The sequence below is a fragment of the Ptychodera flava genome, chromosome 1 (assembly GCF_041260155.1).
Source record: "Ptychodera flava strain L36383 chromosome 1, AS_Pfla_20210202, whole genome shotgun sequence".
In the NCBI taxonomy this organism is placed as follows: Eukaryota; Metazoa; Hemichordata; class Enteropneusta; family Ptychoderidae; genus Ptychodera; species Ptychodera flava.
This window is the reverse complement of record NC_091928.1, coordinates 50,452,387-50,472,502: the sequence shown is the minus strand read 5'-3', so window position 1 is coordinate 50,472,502 and position 20,116 is coordinate 50,452,387. Positions and strand designations below refer to the sequence as shown.

At 38.7% G+C, this 20,116-nt stretch overlaps 1 protein-coding gene across 2 annotated transcripts; it reads right to left on the bottom strand.

The window, feature by feature from the left end:
- Positions 1–9: 9 nt before the first annotated feature.
- On the bottom strand, positions 10–18,833 carry LOC139140435 (uncharacterized). Of its 2 annotated transcripts, none has more exons than XM_070709721.1 (7): positions 18,262–18,833; positions 13,080–13,266; positions 12,217–12,273; positions 11,444–11,530; positions 8,074–8,199; positions 3,735–3,837; positions 10–554 (listed from the first exon to the last, which is right to left on the bottom strand). In XM_070709721.1, exons 2-7 carry the CDS (start codon positions 13,230–13,232, stop codon positions 10–12), a joined length of 1,071 nt encoding a protein of 356 aa, XP_070565822.1. In that variant the 5' UTR covers positions 13,233–13,266; positions 18,262–18,833. The 2 variants fall into 2 exon arrangements, with proteins under 2 accessions (XP_070565822.1, XP_070565831.1); XM_070709730.1 differs by having other exon boundaries at positions 10–551; positions 18,262–18,828.
- Positions 18,834–20,116: the final 1,283 nt, after the last annotated feature.

Genomic DNA, 20,116 nt, shown 5'->3' with positions numbered 1-20,116 from the left:
GCATCTTGTTTATCCGGGCTGCGACTCGAACGTTTCGCGTCCGGACGCATTTGGCACATTTTCAGCCAATTCAATAGATTGTAAGTGGTCACGTGATGAGTTCACTTGTACATTGAGTCGTCTATGGTCATACCCACTCGGTTGATTATTGGTATTTGGTGCAGTCTCCCTTGAAACGTCACTTTTCATTTGATTTCGCAAACTTTGTTCACGACGCATTTCACGGTAACTGTTTCTGTGAAGGGAGCTCTCTCGAGATGGCGCCACATCTGGCGTGGAGCTGCGTATGTGCCCAGAAGATGATCTTGACTGTGAACTTTTGACATGCGATGCCAACATAAGCTCTGTGCGTGACGTCAGATCTGGCGGTTCCATCTCTAATGGGGGAGGCGGCTCGCTTGGAGGATCAGGAAATGTCAAGTTCGGAGTTGATGAAAACCTGGTCTGTTTCCTTACCCCGGTCGGCGACGTCGTGACTTTGGCCTTTGAGGGCGCTATGTTAGTCGTAGAATAACTAAGTTGCCGCGTTCCCGGATCGACGAGACTTCTTCCTGCTGGACAATATACAATATATAATAATACAAACATCAGCATACAATATACATTCCCGTCAGACGATTAAGTATGTTCAGCTTACTTTATAGCTCTGGCCATATTTGCATGTGTGCAATTGTACGCTGTCCCTCTCACGAACAATTCACAAAACTCATAATTATTTCAAGTTTTCATTCATCATGAAGTCAAATAACATCGTTGGAGAAATTGTATCCAGTAAGGCCGCGTTCAAAAAAATGGTGAGGGGGGGGGGCTGGAGGAATCGCAATTGAAATCTTATTTTTTTCAGACCCCCCTCAATACCCTCAAAAATTTTCAAGTCCCCCCTCATACCCTCAAAAATCTTCAAGTCCCCCCCCCCAAATTACCATATAGCCGCATATTTATTAGGAATGCACGCAGAGTAAAAAACAAATATGTAGTGTGTCGTTCTGCACGCAGATGTTCAACACTACCTCTTATCAGCAGGTTGTAGAGCCATATACCTAGGGCAAGTTCTTAAATTGATTCATTTTTAAATGCATCAGTGAACTTTTTGGATTTCTCAGTCTAAGCCGACTTGAGTTTATCCAACTCTGGCCAATTCAATGGCACCAGCTGAAAAGCACACAAAATGACAATCATGAGAGAGTATGAAAATTGTGTATTCCCAGCTACGTTTAACCAAATTGTGAAAAAATGAGCACAGTGACCTACAGATTTTTTTTTCAAAAATACAAGACATGTACAACTAAGTGCCACTTATAAATGTTTTACAAAATTGACAATACTGGAAGGTTAAAATATAATCTCAGAAATTTTGGGTGTAATAATGGCAAATTTGATAAAAAATAAATGATTCCATTTAGTCACACATTTTTCAATTTAAATAAGAGTCTTTACTGTTCAAAGTTTTACTTTTCTGTTATTGGTACAATGAAATGTGAAAATTTAATTCACTGCATGAACTTGAAATGAATGGTTTTATATATTGATTTTAAGTGATTTTAAAAAAAACTGACTTTTCATCGTACATTTGTATAAGATCAACTATGGTGACCCCAGCTTTTTTCTCCAATATTTGATTGTTCTCATATGCCAGAATTCAAAAATCCATGGTAACTGTTAGTCCCCTAGTCTTCTATGTGTTGCTCTCTGGCTGGATCTTGTGTACAAGTAGATGTATGTTTCACTGTCAATCGAGTGTCCTAGACCGAAACTCTTCTTAAACTACATCAGAGTCAGAGCTACATGTATCCTGTCACTGCCAGTATGTAGTAGCAGGGCAGTAGTTGTATTAACTTTTTATTTTGACAATATTTTGTTCAGTTTATACAATTGCGTTCTTGTTCTATTCCCTACAGCATGTTGAGCTGTCCAATATTCAGCCTACGTGTACCGTGTATTTGCATCATTCAATTATCACCAATATTAGACAAACGGGCTTTGTTGACAAACTGAATATTGTGTTTTTCAGCATGCTGTAGAGAGACACCAAGAAACTGTGTTTGATACTATTGCATAGAAATATTGAAAAATTATCAACAGTTGTAGCTCCTGCCCCATTACAGGCCAACTTGTTTTACGAAAATTTAATGGCATTATACATTTTTAGATTTTTCGAGATTAAAGACATAAATGTGACAAAACGGTTCTAGATTTTGTTCAATTATTACTAATATTAGAACCATTCGAGACATCAAAATGTTGGGAGTCAAAATATTTTCAGGTTCCCCCTATAGGCAGAGCAAAACTTTCAAGTCTCCCCGACTACCCCAAAAATGTTCGAATCCCCCCTGAATTCCTCCAGCCCCCCCCCCCCACACTTTTTTTGAAGGCGGCCTAAACTTAGAATATAAGAACGTTTACTAGACTCTTGTTGCTTAGTTAGGAGACAGTGAGTATGGAAGGTATGCTATATAGATTCCCTGCTGGCTTGACGACAACGCAAGCGCACAGTGTACAAATTTATTACCTTTCTACGTATCCTGGGATTTATAACAGGGTTTCCATAGAAACATTAATACGGTTCCTAATATTATTGTCGACATACATAAGATATTATACTTTATTGACAGTTTCGGGAAATGAAAGCGATACACACTTTCTTTAGAGAACGAAATGTTATACCGGTAGCTCTGAAATGACACCAACTTGTCGCCAGTAGAGTAAACGTACAACACACAATCAAACACAGTCACATCAGTTCGTACAAATAAGCAATTAGCAGCCCTTTTCCATTGAGAATTGACTTTCAAGCTGTTTCATATCTAAATTGTGTTCAACACCTGAAGCTTACATCGTATTACATCACTCCACTCTAAGTCAGACCTTTGAAATCGAAAAATAGCTTCTGTTTGCTGTATCTGTCATTTCAACGCAGTAATTAGAAACGTAATTACAAAATTTACACGTCCATGAAGGTAAACTGTTTCGAATGTTTATAATACTACGATGGATTTTTCAGCTTCTGACTGCTCCAAACGAATGTAAGTAAAATTCTGATACAAAATCGTTTATCTTGGTTTTACCGACGATAAATTTCCGTACCGAAAACTTACTTATTTCGCCAAGGAATTCACGATATAACTCGACGTTGTTTTGGCTTTAAATTTTATAGGGGTAATTTTGTACATTTGGATGGCGAATGTCAAAACCCTAACAATGACGAACAAACGAGGTCGACTCGGACAAACCATTTCATCATTGTATTCGATTATGTCATCTTGCGTAACACTGTGACAGCTGTATGCAAATAAATCCTTGCAACAAGATCAAAATTGTTGGATGGGAGGATGGGGGAGTGATTAATTGCACACTTCTCTGACCCTCTTTCCTTGTTCATCTGTCCACGTATGTATGTATGTATGTATGTATGTATGTATGTATGTATGTATGTATGTATGTATGTATGTATGTATGTATGTATGTATGTATGTATGTATGTATGTATGTATGTATATGTATGTGGAGTGATTGGAATTTACGTGTGTCTATATAAAATTACATCGAATTATTGTAAGTATGCAAGCCTTTCTTCAAATCGCCTAATAATAAGTGTACTTCCCTGAAAACAAATGAATATTATTTATCAAATGACACTGTGCTGACATGGTTGTAAGTCTATTATTTTTCTCCTCCAGTGATTAAATAATAGATTAAACTATTTTCGATAATTGGACACAAAATATTGCACTTACCAGCTGGGTACCTCTCGTCGCTGAGTGTTTCAATGGCGATTGGATTGAACCTGGCTGCGGGATGGTATCGGCTACAGAACGATGAGCGTGATCTTGAACGCGTCTGTGACAAAGAGATATCGTTTAGAAAATAAATGAGTTATGTCGATTAGAAACGTGATCATTTGCAATAACAACCTCTGTGAAGCGTCGAGGCATTCATGTGTCTCTAAAATGATTAACCGTTAATGGCTTTGGTCGTTTTGTTTATAATTATACAACAGGCAATAAAGGACATTGGTTCAAATCTTGACACTGTACGAATGATCTCGACTGCAATTTATGTCAGTTGCTGCTAAAGCATTTCGGTTCATCTACACCAATTAATTCACCATATTTTTAAATGTCGATTCCGATATGTTTACAAGAAGATCTCTGAGTGTGACGTTGCTCGGGCCACTTGTTATTGGTATAGGACGTCCCGCCTAAAACTTTACCAATGTTCATTTTGTGTAACAAGGAATTCAAGCATTCATGTGTATTTCAAAAGTGGGTCAGTTGAGTTGATCGACATTTTGTAGGACATAACCCTTATATATCTATTTGTTTTATTCCACATTAAATTATGTTCCTAGACTGTAACTGCGTATACAATATAATCATGGTTTATTTTCAATTTAATTGTTGCAATTGAATGCCGTGTTTAAATTTCTCATCAACTTAAAGGTCGGGGACTCGATCCCCGGCACCATGTTTGTTCTAGTCTGTAAAAGGATTATGAAGATGTCATAGCCTTTTGTTTTCCTTCGAAATTGTAATCTCGTTAATTTCCTGGCAAGACAATCTGATGTCGAACAAAAACTTACATTATTTTGGCGGACATAACAAACAGCGAAAATCGAAACGGAACTCTAAAGAATACGAACGGATGCAATCTGTTGGTTGATGTGCTCTACATTTACACATTTCATGGGCTCAGCAGCTTGCTCGTCGTCAACTGTACTGTGCTGCAGCATAGAGAAAGATTGGCAACGGTATGTTTAAGGCGTGAAGCGGTTACGTAACCCATCCATGTTGCCTCGCCTCAGGTTGCTCTCGCCTCTCTTTTCCGAAGAGTGCCGACCATGAATCCTTCGGTAATTTTCGGATTTTCGCCAATTTTTAAGCGAAAGTATGTTCGGCAAAGTTTGGTGTTGTTGTGTTGTCGTGTGTTGCTGAGCAGAATTGACGTGCTAGCGAAAACGGGAGTGTTGTGAGCTTCAGGAAAATGAGTTTTACCGTTTAAACATTCCTCTTCATATTTTTATGAATATACAATGAGTGTGTTTGAACCAAATTTGAAAGTCTTTTATCGATACTGTCTGGTTTACTCAATGGTTTACGGTCAGTCATACCGTCTTTACACGTGCGTCAAGGAAGGACATGTTTGTGAAACTGCTGGCGTGTTATGATTTGATTGGCGTGAAAGCAGTGTTCTGGCCTGAGAGCTCACAAAGTAACTATGGTTGCTACGCGACTGGCAGTACGATGCCATCTCGTCGTATTTTCGCATAATCTTGTGTAATTATCAACCACAAACAAAGCCTCCAAAAGTTTAACACCTTTGAAGCTCATTTTAATATGAAAAGCCAATAGTCTACCGAGACGACCATGGAACAAAAGGCATGCAAGTGTTGCCACTCTGTCTGTGTTTCTCTGTGGCTGCAGTTAGTAATTCTGAAGAACACATTTTGTTTATTTTTCGCAATCATGAACCAAAGAAAACTTTCTGGTTGAATTCGATTGTCATGGGAACTCTATTGTGAGGTCACCCGTCAGTGTCAGCGATGACTTCATCCAAACGTTGACGGAGAACAGATGACATCCAAGACTTCGTTATTCGTCGTAGTTCTAATTTCCATGTGAAACGTCGATCATTTATCCTATCATTTGATTGATTTAATGATATGTCAGCGAACTCGGTGGCTTCTATCACTGGGTTTAGAACGTTCTGTTATAATTCGTAAACGGTATCATGACATACTTGTCGTTATAAGAAATTAATCAAACAGTGACGGGGCCAAAAAAAAAAAACATCTGAAAGTTACGGCTGTCAGGTATTGCTGATCGATGTCGGATGACAACATCAAATTACAGTTGACCAAATATTTCTTGCTATTGACAGAAAATGAAGTTTGGATATCAATTTCTCAAAATGATGGAAAAGATTTGCGGAACTCGAATCATTTCGGCGATGGATTTGTCTGGCACCGACGGACATTTATAAAGTCTCAGCGTTTGTGACTCCAAAGATTTGGGAAAAAATATGCATGGCCGGATCATGATTGTAATGAGTTATTTTGGACTCCTCTACATACACCCTCACGTCTCGGTATTTGTCTTATATGGTGCATTTGAAGTGTTCGAAACTCAACATTTTACAACTCGAAAACTTAAATTTTATCGGTAAAATAAGTTCAATTTCAAATTAAGTACACCCGTGGCCACTTTAGTGTTGATTAAGCCTGTCTGCAGCAAGCAGAAATTCTGTTTGTATAAACGAAATAAAGTGGTGATCGGTGTAGTAAATGTAAGGTTCACTATCGGCACCCCACTGTTAGGATTGAGATAACGTTCTACTAAAATGTCTCGCCTAGCCAATTCAAATCGATCACAACACTGCACTGTAGACACGTTGTAAGTCTGCACTCCGACAATGAACATCAATAACAACGGTCGCGAATATCATAGGGGCAAATCCTTCAGTGAGGACGTAGCAAGCTTGATTGTTCAAAATATAAGAGATTGTAGTGGCAATCCGGCACCTAGCGAGGTATCACGAGGAGCTTACAAAGAAACAAGCAAGCGTTTTAAGATAAGCGTGGAGGGAGCCAGAAAAGTTTGGAAGAGATGCACATGTATCAGGACAAGTTCCCTTCAACCGGGATGAGAAAAGTGTCGTTCATATGGTTACACACATGTGAATACATGTACATGTAAAATGCTACCCCGACTGTACTTTACTCTTACCTTTTCTCTCGTACCAAGTGAAATTGGAGTACGTTTATTCACAGTTTGTAGGAAAGAAACATGGCTTAGTGCAAGTGAATGTTTATTTCGAAAGTTTTGCAGTCAAGACGGGCGATGTCTGTAATTTAATCGCTAACACTTTCAAATTGGCATTTTCTCAATTCCCGCGTCTGAACAGAGTCTGAACACGACACTTGCGATACACGCTGTAGTATCGTTGGTATTCATTCACTGCAATATTGAAATCGGCGCAAAATGTGTGATGTTTTCTAACACTGACTGCATTTGAAACACATGAATTTTAGCAGATACTGAGTACTGATAGGGCAAATGCTGTGGTCAACGTCATTTGTATACAGTGTATTTTATAATCACTCCTAATTTCAGGCTAATCGGCGTGTCCACGGGTACCGATAGTAGGATCATTATCACCACTGATACAGGGTAAAGTAACCGTTTTATCACCCTTCTGCAGACAGAATTTCTGCTTGTACCAGACAGGCTTGATCAACACTAAAGTGGCCACGGGTGTATATTGTTGAGACTGGGTCATAACGTATTGAATCAAGCTGACACCGCCGAAGTGAAAGTCTGGAAATTCTAAAAGTGCACGTTTTGCAAGTATCATCAGGGTGATGACAAAAGGGTCTACTCTTTTCAGTGCGTGCTCGATCTGTAATTATCTGAACTAATTTACCTACAAGTGGAATACTAATCAGTGACGTCACTACTTACCCCCGCCTATGGCTATATGCAACGACTTATATTTCCTGTAAGGGCTTTTTCATTTTGCATATAATTGGTGTCTGCGTCTCTGTAATTAACTCTACTGTCGAATGACTGAGCTTTGCCGCACCTAAGGTAACGAGCACGTGGCAGATTTCGATTTAAACTGTGACCTACTTTTTGTATCGAAGGTCAATTTCATGCTGTCACAATTTATTTAAATAGTACCGAGACATGCAAAAAACGCTACAGCTTCTCGTATGATGTCGAACGAATAATTTTACAAGCAATCTAGATTGAAATAACGACATAGGTTTGTATTGATTATCAGAAATCTAACCGAATGCTTATTTATTTTAAGCTGTCCATATTTAGTAACTAATATTGCTTCATGTCTCCTTGTTTAAAGTCGTATATCCTTGATGAGAATGGAATTTCACAGAAAGCAACTCATTTAACTGATTTTAAGTCTAATGGAAACAAAGGGCTGGCAAGATGTGATTTACACATGTACACATATCGCCATGGAACAGCACGTGTACCACGTCGTGGAAGGTATATCTTTTAAGAAAAATACGATTTCATGATCGTTAATGTCGATTCTTACATTAATGTAAAACCTTACCATTTTTGCCTTATGCAGGTCTTTCAACGCCTTGCCGCATGTCACAATGGTGAAAACACAGATGATAAACTCCAACACAGCTATGATGATGAGACTTACGGATATCATAATCATGGTTGAAGTCACCTGGAAGAAGATGAAAAAAGGAATATCGGCGTTACATATTATCCTCTTCTGTTGAACCATCAGAATGTTAATGGACATTATTTAGGTAGCACAGGCCTCGAAAGGGGTTGAATTAAGGCCAAAAAAAAAAAATGAAATGTTCTGGTCAGCGCGCGCGTCACTTGAACAACAGCGCGTCACCCTTTTTTTTCCTGGTTTGAGGCCGGCGGCTGTGGCAAACTAGTACATACTGATTACTATAACACCAAACAAAACGGCTGAAGAGAAAGAAAATTCTTTAGGGAACATGATCAGTGACTGCATGAACAGTTTAAATGTTACTATATTGATAAAACTACAAAACTCAGTGTTATCCCCAGGCCATAGCGGTCCCGCTACGCTTTCGCCTCCCCCCCCCCCTAGCGCTACGCTTTGATTCTCCCCGCTACGCTTTAAAATATTCCCGCCATCTTTTAGTTCACACGCTCTGCGAAGCTACCAGCTGATGCATGCATTGTCTACACATAAGCGCTCACTGCAACTTTAACCTGGTGAAAGAGTGGAAGGTGTGAAGTATGGTATGCATCAGATAAGTTGTCCGGAAGTGTTGAGAGGAACGTTAAAACAATAGAAGAATCGGCTGGGTTGTTCACAAATTTTCATTCCCTGTGACTACTACGACCAACAAAGACAGTATACATCGCGGACAAGTGTTCACAGAGGTAGCGGTGTAGCACTAGCAGGGCCTTTGATCACATTCCCATGCTTTGATCAACGAAATGGACCGCAAAAGAAACAAGAGTTGACTGGTGAGGTTGATTATGATTGTACAATGATGAGTTTTGTCTGAGTACGATCACGATCGCGATCGAGTTCACATTGCATAAATTTCAATATGGCGGCGGCCATGTTGGTCGACAGGTTTATAACGTGTTGACATGATCCTGGCGTCGCGTGTGGTTCCACTCTGCAGACTCTGACACGTTCTCTGAAAGATTTTACACCTGATTTTCGAGGGATTCTAGTTGTACTTAGTTCATGTCTTGTGATCATCTTGGTGGTATTTTTAAAATCAAGAATCGAACGACGATGTTCAGTGGAAGTAGAAGTTATGCGGGGGGGGGGGGGGGGGGGCGGCTGGTTGAAATCTATCCCCGTGATGAAAAATTATTCGCGGTGTTTGTCGTTCAAAAATGATATAAAACTCAATTGCATTTGAATTGTGTAAAGCTTAAATTTGTGAATTTTCCTCTTTGTTGGCAAGTTTTGACAATTTATTAGCAATATAGGCCTATGTATTAATGAAACTCCAATCAGACGAACCATTTCTTGCTCTCAAAGTTTCAATCTGAATCTTCTGTTTTAATTGCAATTGTAATTACAATACTGTGATGATTATTTAAGTGTAATAAAGAGTTTCCATGATGTTCAAACTGCACACTTGTGTGTTACCATTGCATTTTGTTGTGAGTGTACATGTATGTGTGGATGCATGTGCAAGCTTACATCCATATGCAAATATAAATTAATGATATGCAAATGATTATGCAAATAGCCGCTAAGCTTTGGCGCTTTAACTGACCCTGCTCGCTCCCTTGAGGAGGAGGGAAAAAAAAAAAAAAAAAGCCGCGTCGCCGCACCATTTTTTAAAGAAAGGCCTGACAGAAACATTTCTTTTTTTTTTTTTTGGCCTAATCTTTTACTAAAACTTTCCTCGCGGAAACTTTCAATAATTCTCTTTCAACATCAAGACTAACTTTATGGGGGAAATGCGACAACTTTCGATTTACATAAAATCAGGCGGTGAAAATATGCTTAATCCAAGTACTTTAATATGGACAAATACAAGTGGTAGTCTAGAAAAATGTCTAAAATCTTCAATGAAACAGTCAAGCAATAAATATTTCTTATAATATTTAATTTATTAACGCTTTATTACCAAATCTTACTATTTGTAATTTCGTGGATGCCCGTTAGGATGCTTTAATTTGATATTTTGTGTAGTAAAAAGAAATACATTTAAGGCTACACTACCAGTCCCTAATTTCCAAGATAGGATATTGGAAACTGCACTATTTACTTATTTATTTCTCAATTCAACAATAGTTTAAAGGTATACTGTCACAGTTCCCATTTTGCCATTGTTACCATGGAAAGAGAAAATCTAACCAACCACAGATTTTAAGCGGGTGGCCGCTTTTTACAAACAGCGTCCTCACGTAGGCATTTTGAATACCAAGGAACGCCACTTTGACCATATATGGGCATATTTAGATTACAGGTGACTGTATACCTTTAAACAACGTTGCATTAATCTTCATTTACACAATCTGGCTGCATCGATTTATATGTGTACTGAGTAACTATGTGAACGCTACTGGCTTGCAGAAGAGAAGTCAAAACTGAATCTTTCAATGAAATGGTGCCCGGTGACCTTCGAAGAGTTCAATGTGGTGATCAGGAATAAACGGAATAATTAATTTGGTATTTCTGAGAGACAGTGGAGTGAGTGTTGATAAATGAAAAATGACTTAGGCGCGTAATCAGTGAGGAGATGTAATATGGTTAAAAAAGCCAAACATCCAGATATTGTTAGAGTGTCAGTAGCCCACATTAAGGCACAGTGGTTTTTTTGAAGGCGAAGGCATAGTCAGAAAGGAAGAAGTGACGAGACGACAGATAATTATTCAGCTTCAGCAATAGTAACTGAACGAGTGACTGACGATTGGCTATTTGCGAACATATTATAAAGCCATAGACAAAAAATAAACAAGATAAAGGCTCTTTTAACTGTGACTTTTGACGTATTTTCTAACACTTTTGTGATTAAACAAAGTTCTGCTCCAAATTGCTTCGAAATGCCTAGACGTTCCACCTTTTAACTGAATATATGTGTAATGTCAAAGGTTAATGGTTGACGACTAGAATTACATGTATTTGTCAACAATTAGATGTTGTATATGATGGGCTGCGTTTGTACGGTTAACACTTTCCATTTCTGCATTGTATGTAGACGAACAAGAAAATAGACTCGTTTTCCTAAACGAAAATAGCTACAGCTACTGTTCCTTTAATTTCTCAAATAAACGCTAAAAAGTGTGTTATTTTCTTGGCAATAATGGGCTAGACTTAGAGACCTGGGATTTCAGCAAGGCTGTCGAAAATGGGCGAAGCAACTTCACTGTGGGAGAACAGATTTTTTACAGTGGTTCCACAATAAAATATTTATAGTCAGTAAAAACACGTTATTTATAATATAACTCACCGCTGATACTATGGTGTAGGTAGAAAACAGAATCTGCACTGCTGTCAGTACCATTGCATAAAAAGCTGTAGTCATACATATGTTGACCTGGAAGATATACAGAACAGCTATAAACAGACTAACAACTTTAGGAATCAGGCTTTCAACAACTTGTAGATCTCCCAAGTGGCTGATTTGTGATAGAGTGAGACATTTCACACTAAAATGAGTACCTGTAAGGCATGTCCACATCAAAGCTTTACAAGCTATCACAATGGATTTGTGTTATGTTTCTGTGACTTACAAGGGAAATAAAGCTATCAAATGGATTCCAAGACAAGGTAGTAAATATAACAGCAACATGCCATGTATCTGTCTTGTTTCTCGTTGTCTATACCTGCATATGATTTAATTCTCTCTCTCTCTCTCTCTCTCTCTCTCTCTCTCTCTCTCTCTCTCTCTCTCTCTCTCTCTCTGATACAAATTACTCGTTCGTTAGAAAGTTTGCGAAATTTATAAACGTATCGGTGAAATAAAATCAAGCTTTTGGTGGCCGCATACTTGAAAGTTTAGTTTGAGTTAGATAGGCACTGACACTAATATACACTTTTTTCCTGTGTCGAGAGAAAACATCCCGTTGATACCACTGTCACACATTAAACGATCTCATTCGATAAAAAGTCTCTTAGAGTCTCGTGAAGAACGGGAAATAACGTTGGTTTAGTTCGTTTCAACTTGTTGAACCTCTCTGAGTAATGAAACCATTTTACGGAGTAAAAAAAAGAGTCAGTTACCATGCTGTTGTTTTTCTTCTTTTGCACAAGACATCCAAATATGCCGGGAACAAAGTACTGCAAAATAATAGACACAAATTATCACCACCTCGAAAATACTGTCAACGACTAGCAAACTGATTGGGACTTTCAATTTAATAAAGAATAGAGTGTGTCATAAAAAGACTTAATATATAAACACGCATGCATGCACATCGGTTGACGTACATGCACCACGATTTCCACTTTCTTTCACTCTGACAGTGTCCTGTGCATCAAAGTTGATGCAAGGGTCGTCTGCGTAGTGCCAATCAAATATGACAGTGACGATTACCATAGTCAATGAAATCAATGAATGCTAAATGCCCTTGACCCTCGGTTGAACCCCCATTAGCATAATCAAGTATATTTGAACTCAGAAGAAGTTGAGAGACAAGTAAAGAAGGTTTTTATGATATTTGAACATTCGTATTCAAGTCACGTTTTCTTCAAATAAAACGATGGCGTTGCTGGTGCGTATCAAGTTTTCCGTCACCATCTGTCCGCACTCTACGTGGTTCACTGTTTTAAACGATGGCAAGACGACAGAACTAATCATTGCTCGTTTAATATAAAGATCACCCAGCAAGAGCAAAATTCTGTATACGACTGGAATGTGTGGGAACTGTGATCAGGCCACTGCGGACAACCAGCTCTTTTAATTCAATAACTTCAAAAAGAGCGGCGAGGTCGCAAGTACATTGACCAAAAATGACCCAACAGATGGGAACAAAGGCCCTCCAGCGACTCTCTGCTCTCCATTAAATCGACTTCGGTCTCTATTATTTTTTCTAGATGAAGCTTTACTGAATATCTGCACGAGTATTTTGCATCACCAGACTTACAAATATTCCGCAGACGACGTGCATCCACACTTCCCATCCATGTCCCTGCTGCCATAACCCTGAATCGTCGTCCCAGTACAGGAAACAGAGGACTCCAACGACGACGCTGACGACAGAGAAGACAAAATGTCCGAGTCCCAGCTTTCCGAACATCGTGGATTACATGAGGGCCGAGTACCTTGACAGTCTGTAAATGAAACGGACGTAAATAAAAATGATATAATAAATTAGCAGCAATATTTAGATGCATTTACCGTACGTCTTTTTACACTTATCCCCCCCCCCCCCCAAAGAAAATACCATTACTACTGCAGTGACGTCATCTAACGCACATGAATGCCCGGAAATCTATTATCTGGGGTTAAACAAATACCTTTACACTTATGTATCGTAAAAAGGTAAAATAATATGTGACTAGATATAACATGTGTTATGGAACCTTATGTTCTGTGTGTTAATTAGTCTTATCTTGCATTTCTCATTTTGAAACATAGAATGTTTACTTGCTAGAGGTGATGACAATGCAGCTAAACACGTATGTGAAAGGCGACAGTAATTGCCTTGCAAGTTTATGGTCCTTTGCTGGCGGACTGACCTTTGACCCAATAAAGCGATTGTCATTCCAGTACAGCGCAGTGTGTTGCACTAAATTTAGATACAATGCTATCTATTTTAAAAGTGATGTAGGATTTCTCCAGGGTGTCATGTCGATCTTTATTATGAGTATCTGAAGGGAATTTTGCTGGTAGCTTTGGCAATGTTGTGTATCTCGGTCCTTAATTAAAGGAGCCGTAATTTAAGACATTCATTTCTTTCACGCAATGCTTTTTGACACGTCTAAACTTTGTAGTTTTGAAAGTTAAGAACGGTATGAAATGAATTTGACAAATATCACAGAACCTAGAAGCAAAATAATATTTGCTAAAAATTGTACAATTAATGACAACCCTTAAGAGAATAGCGCTGGTACACACCCACTCCGCGGGAAAGTCAAAAGTTCATTCCACTGATTTCAAAGTAATGATTAAGTAATGATTTCATGATTTTACAAATTGATACAATTGTACATTCTTCTTTGTTGTTGTCTCAAACTTCGATATGTATTCATTATTTAGAGGAAAACATGGAATATAATGTGTTCATTTGCTACTTTTGTAATGGCGGTGAACGTGAGTGTAAAGGTCGATGATTTTAGAAAGCCACCCTCGATTTCATGTGACTTGGGTTGGTTTTAAACACTCGCGATTGTTTGTCGTATTATTCATCAAGACTGGCTTTTGACAAGTCTTGACGACGTGCTTCGAAAAAAGTTGGAAAACACTTCAACAAGAACAATACAAGCTGTCAACTCTACAACAGTTATAATGATAAGTGTGTGTGTTGGTTGAAGAGAGGGAAGGGAACGTGCACACAAGAGCTAAAGGTCATCCTAGCAATAACTTTCACTGTGGTTGCTGTGTCACGAATGCAAATGTAGTACATTAGCCTCGCGAAAAGAGAATTTGGAGCTCTTTTAACTCTGACCATACACTCACGAGATAAACGATTGAGTTCCGCAAAAACACTATGCACTAAATTTTTTTTTCATACAATAAGTTGCAACTTGATTAGGACTTTTGTAGTGCTTTATAGCTCCTTGAAGTGTCTTACAGTATTTCTGGTCAATTAATTCAGATTCTTACAATACTCAGACCATCACTACCGTGTTAATGACTTTGACTTGTATTCATCCTGTCAACACATCCTGAATGTGTGAATATACAATTTGATTTTTTGATTTCTCAAAGCCAACATTGTATATAAGTTGTACATTATGCTTCGAGTGCAAGGGTAATGCTATGGATTTTAGCACACTTTATCGGTGACGAAAAGATTACTTCTTCCTTTCTCAGCAAAAAAAATGAAAAATATTTTTAGAGATCCTGGTTACAGCTATTGTCCTTTAAGGCCTATAACCCTCCCACACTAACCGTGATAGCGAGGTCTACTCATCCAAGTCACTGACAGACGTACAATGATGTTAAATCGCAAAAATATTAAACTAATAACACTGGTAAATAAAGCAAAACAAATTTCATCGATTGGCCCGTGTTGGGAAATTAATACAAAATGTATCCACGTGTACTAACAATAATGGCCATACACACTAAATACGACAGTGATCATTTAGTTATCGCGTTTGCCACAATCTCTGGACGAATGAGCAAAAGTCGCTGTGATACAGAATTTGATGAATTTGCGTTAATGCAAACACCACTACAGATGCGTATTCACTTGTCAAAAACCAAAGTACGTTGGAATAGTAGATAAATGAATAGTAAATGACATTAGCGTGAATGGTATGTCTCTATTTAATGGCGTGCTGCAGAGGAATATTGATATTCTAGGTCGTTTTAAATCATCTCCATTTCAACTAAACGTAATGGAATGACAGCGAGGCATTTTACGTTTAATTAGAATTGGCTGTATTATATGTTTTACTCAGAGGACCACAATGATAACTAATAATTATTGCCTATAGCAACCGATACCAAATCCTGTATGTCTTCTCTCTCTCTCTGTTGGGCACTCTTTCTCTCTCTCTCTCTCTCTCTCTCTCTCTCTCTCTCTCTCTCTCTCTCTCTCTCCTCTCTCTCTCTCTCTCTCTCTTCTCTCTCTCTCTCTCTCTCTCTCTCTCTCTCTCTCTCTCTCTCTCTGTTGATGTATAGTATTTAACATTTATATATATCTATATATCTATATTATATCTATAATATATATATATATATATATATATATATATATATATATATATATATATATATATATATATATATATATATATATATATATATATATATACATCATCTGAGGTGGTTTCATGACAGAATGGATGTGGATTCGACCTTTAATTACCAAACGCTGTGCATTGTCAGACAAAGCCACACTGCTGGACCAATTAAATAGGACGTATTTGCGAACAATGGATTTTCGCTTTCCAATCAACGTCAGACAATTGATACAAAATGCCATTTTAACCAAATGAGCAGAGGTAGGGGAATAAATATCAGGTTTAGACAGAATGATTCTGACGTAATCTCTTATGAAAGCTAGTTTGTTGGCTTTGCAAATATTGTAACAGTCAAGTTCACTGTTAATTGACCGAACAAACGTCACGTTTCCTTTGCCTCTATTCAAACTCTCCTCCTTGTCAATGTTTTTCTTTTTGTAAAAATAACAAAACTGAGTCAAAATTTCAATCTACCGTATAAATGTCAACATCGAAAATATCTCAGCTGAAATCCATATTTACGCGACATTTTGTCTGGGAAATTTAAATATGAATGTTCGTTGCTGAATGGAAAACGAACACAAACCCCGGATACACGCATGTAGTCTGACTCATGCGGGTGTCAACTTACAAGTTGATTTCTGGGCGTATGGCGCCTTCCCTGTGACATTGGATACAGCATTGAACAGGGAAATCGTTTTGCATGAGAAATAGATTTGTGATGCAATTATATTCAGCGACCCGATGCAACCATTACGTAATGTACTGATATTGAAAATTACTTCTTTCAATAAAATTGCGTTTTGGCTGCATTTTACAAGGTGCGTGTCTATCTATCATGGAACCTACTAAAAATGCAAGCATTTTGTTACCAATCCCAAGGAGCTTTTGGGAAACAGTTCTGGAGAATTTTAATTCAATCGCGTAATCGCTTCAATTGACACCTCCAATCCATATTATCCATAAAAGCGTACGCTAACTAATGAATGTATTGTTTTCGGGGTTGGTATGTGTACAAGCTATAACGGTTGAGCAAAAGCAGGTAGGGTACCTGTGCAATTAATGCGTTGCTGTGAAGAAAACCTGCAGAGAGAGAGAGAGAGAGAGAGAGAGAGAGAGAGAGAGAGAGAGAGAGAGAGAGAGAGAGGGGGGGAGGGAGGTATAAAGAAGTTCTCATCATATCACAACTGGTGACTTTTATGAACGCGATGGGAGATTTACTAGGAAGGGCAGAGTTGGCTTTGCAACGTGAACCATGAAAAATAACCCCATTACCTTGGTTACCAAACTATGGCGACAGTTATACACGCCTGCTTAGATTATGAATCACGTGTGTTTGATGAAGGTAGAAGTGAAACAAACACTATTCCTGCCATAAACTATTTCAAATACATGTCTGTTTTGACCCAGTTGTTCAATTGGTGTCACAAAAATTGTGAACTCGAATTATGATGCGGCTAACAAATGTAGGTTATCGACTGAGAAAGAGTCACGGCGAACGTTGTTGTCATGGAGAGAGGCGCGTAGTGACCATATTCACTGATACACTATGCACTTTCAGGCGGTTGTACCTGAATTGCTTTGTGTAAACATTACATATAGCCGACAGCCTACTCGTCCGCTTTGTGATTTTACACACATACACACGCACTCATAGCCAGTCTTTTAACTGCTAAAAATACCGCGCATTAACCACCTTGTTTGCGACCCCGCTGAAATCGAACTCTCAACGAGGCTGAACTTGTTTTCTATTAAAATGGTATTTTTGGTCCCGATCAACATGCAACTAGCAGACTACCTGTTTTCCGGAAGTCTTGGTTGGGACAATGTGTACTCATGAGGCTGTCTCTATGATCGCCACCAAAGCGAAGTGTTTCCGCCCACTGTACGCAATTATAAACTCAATATATATCGAGGCAGCTATAGTGCTTTGATGACATCACCGATCGACAGTCCCCGGAAAATGGTCTCTTTTCATTTCGCTCTTGATTAAATTTATGATCCGGTAACCAAAGGAGTTTCTTCATGCGTGCGATAATTTAAAACGCGGTGTCAATTTCAACATGGTAGTGTACTGTATGTCTGGGTTCCAGCTAAGGATTTTGTGTACATAACATATATAAACACGGTGTTATTCAGCTCAGCCATTCGTTTTGTTTGATGTTTAGAATACTGTTGTTGCTATTTTTAATAGCTTAGTCATCAAAGAACTGGGCTGAAACGACAACCACTGCCACACGGGCTGGGATAATGAACATGATACCCGCCCAGAATTTAGTGGGAAAACGTGGTTCCCACGCTCACCTGGTACGTTTTCATCGTTTTAACGTGTTGGGGCACACCGCGTTCAATGTTGACAATTGTGTTGTATATGTACCTCACATCACATGTGTATTTTAGACAATGGCTCACCTGGTTTGACGGAGCATCACCGTATGCACTGGACAACCTTGGCGCGTCCGGCTGCCGAGCGCCGCGACTCACAATCGCGAATTCACCGCGGTCAAGCTTCAAACGAGATCTCAATTGCTCGGTGTTACCAGGTATAAACTTGTAAAATCATCAAAAATGGCGGACAGTGCTTCCAAATCCAGCCAGGTCAGTCGTTAGGAGCAACGCAAACATTCGGAGCATGTATGTAGTTGCTGAGTTGCGTATCACTACCAATATAGCATTAAAACCTGTGTATATCATAACCCAGCGATGTACAGGACTCTGTAGTGTAGTGCGCAGGGTACGAAGTCCATCAACCTTATGACATCCGTACGCATAATCCAAAGCTCAGAGCGGTTTATCAGGACGGCGGGAAATTCAGACCTTCCGTCGGAGCGAAAATGAGTACACAGCGAGGAGTCACACACAAAAGAAAATTCGATATACTCAATGCGCCTTTGGAGACTGTCCTTTACGCACCAATATACTTAAAAAGTGAACTCCCAATGTATACATCAAATGCAGTGGGTTCGCCTCTACGGGAATGATCCATTATCTCGCGGGGGTGACAGCTTGGAAAGGACACTTCTGAACAGGTTGTCGCACTTCTGGTGTTATACGCTTTGTTCTGTCTTTATTTTCTCAGTTGTTTCTTTGCGCGCAGACATTAAAAATCTAAATTTTACCATGTGTTTTTGAATGAGCGTTATCGGAAGGCAAATGATATCTAATCGATGTCTTCGTCAAACAAAATGTATTTTCAACTCATTATGTTGGGCTCGAACTCATTTCAACATTTTAATTATGTTGGGAGCGAACGCCTACATGATAATTACAGATCATGAGGGAACATTTTCCATGGTTTCACGTTATGTGTAGAAATCAATAGATGCATACGGGTTTGCTTGAACAAAGAGGCAGCATTGTATTAAGAATCAAACCTTTATCGGTTTCAAGGCTACCGCTGGCCGCTTTTAACGGCAGCTCACCCGACACCCGTGATATATACAATTCATCAAGGTCATTGTGTTTTATGACTTTCTAATTCTATTGTTTCATGTCTTTTAGAGTGCACTTCTTTGTTCTTCATTGAATGTAAAGGTGAAAAGTTCACATCAATGTACTTGAAGGGCCATTAGCTGTAACTTTTGATTACTTTTTTTTCACCATTTTTGTTTTTCTGTCAACTACAGTTCTATTTAGTTCCAACTTTGCATATTGGGATACACAGTACATTGAACTTGGTGTCAAATGCTGCATGTGCAGGCTGCATTGTTACTCTTAACAAGAGATCATGAATGCTGGTATGAACTAGAATAAAGAATTTAAGCAAAAACAGTGCATTTTACACGAAGAGACACTGTGTTGACAAGCCATGTAGTGGGTGTTTCAACATAATTTCCGTGTTGGGGACAAGAACAAAAAGCTGTGGTTGATATTCAGGTACAGTCTTTCCTCGAACTTTCAACAAAAAATATTAAGCAATACCGGAAATAAAGGGTAAAAATCATGGGCCAGAGTGCGAAATTCGGTACCAGAGAGCAAAATACCACTGCCGAAACTTGAAATTCAAAATGGCCGCCATCCCTGTGTAAACAATATGGAGAAAGTAATTTTTCGACTTTTATAAAACCTAAGCCAGAGATTTATTTCCTTTGTGGGCTGTAAAACAAGTGATACGAGTAGTAGACAACACTAAACACGTATTGTAAAAGTTTCGGAGTCCGAATATCTAACCGCGAGGCGCAGTTCACCTTTAAAACCAAAATGGTGAACTTGCAACTGTTGCCATTAAAACTCCCAGGCAAGAAAGTTCAAAAGTTCAGCGTATCAC

Coding starts and splice junctions, on each gene's coding strand:
- LOC139140435 (XM_070709721.1), bottom strand. CDS start 13,232: ATGTTCGGAAAGCTGGGACTCGGACATTTTGTCTTCTCTGTCGTCAGC. Junction 12,274..13,079: donor ACGTCGTCTGCGGAATATTT/GTAAGTCTGGTG, acceptor ATTATTTTGCAG/TACTTTGTTCCCGGCATATT. Junction 8,200..11,443: donor CCTACACCATAGTATCAGCG/GTGAGTTATATT, acceptor ATCTTCTTCCAG/GTGACTTCAACCATGATTAT.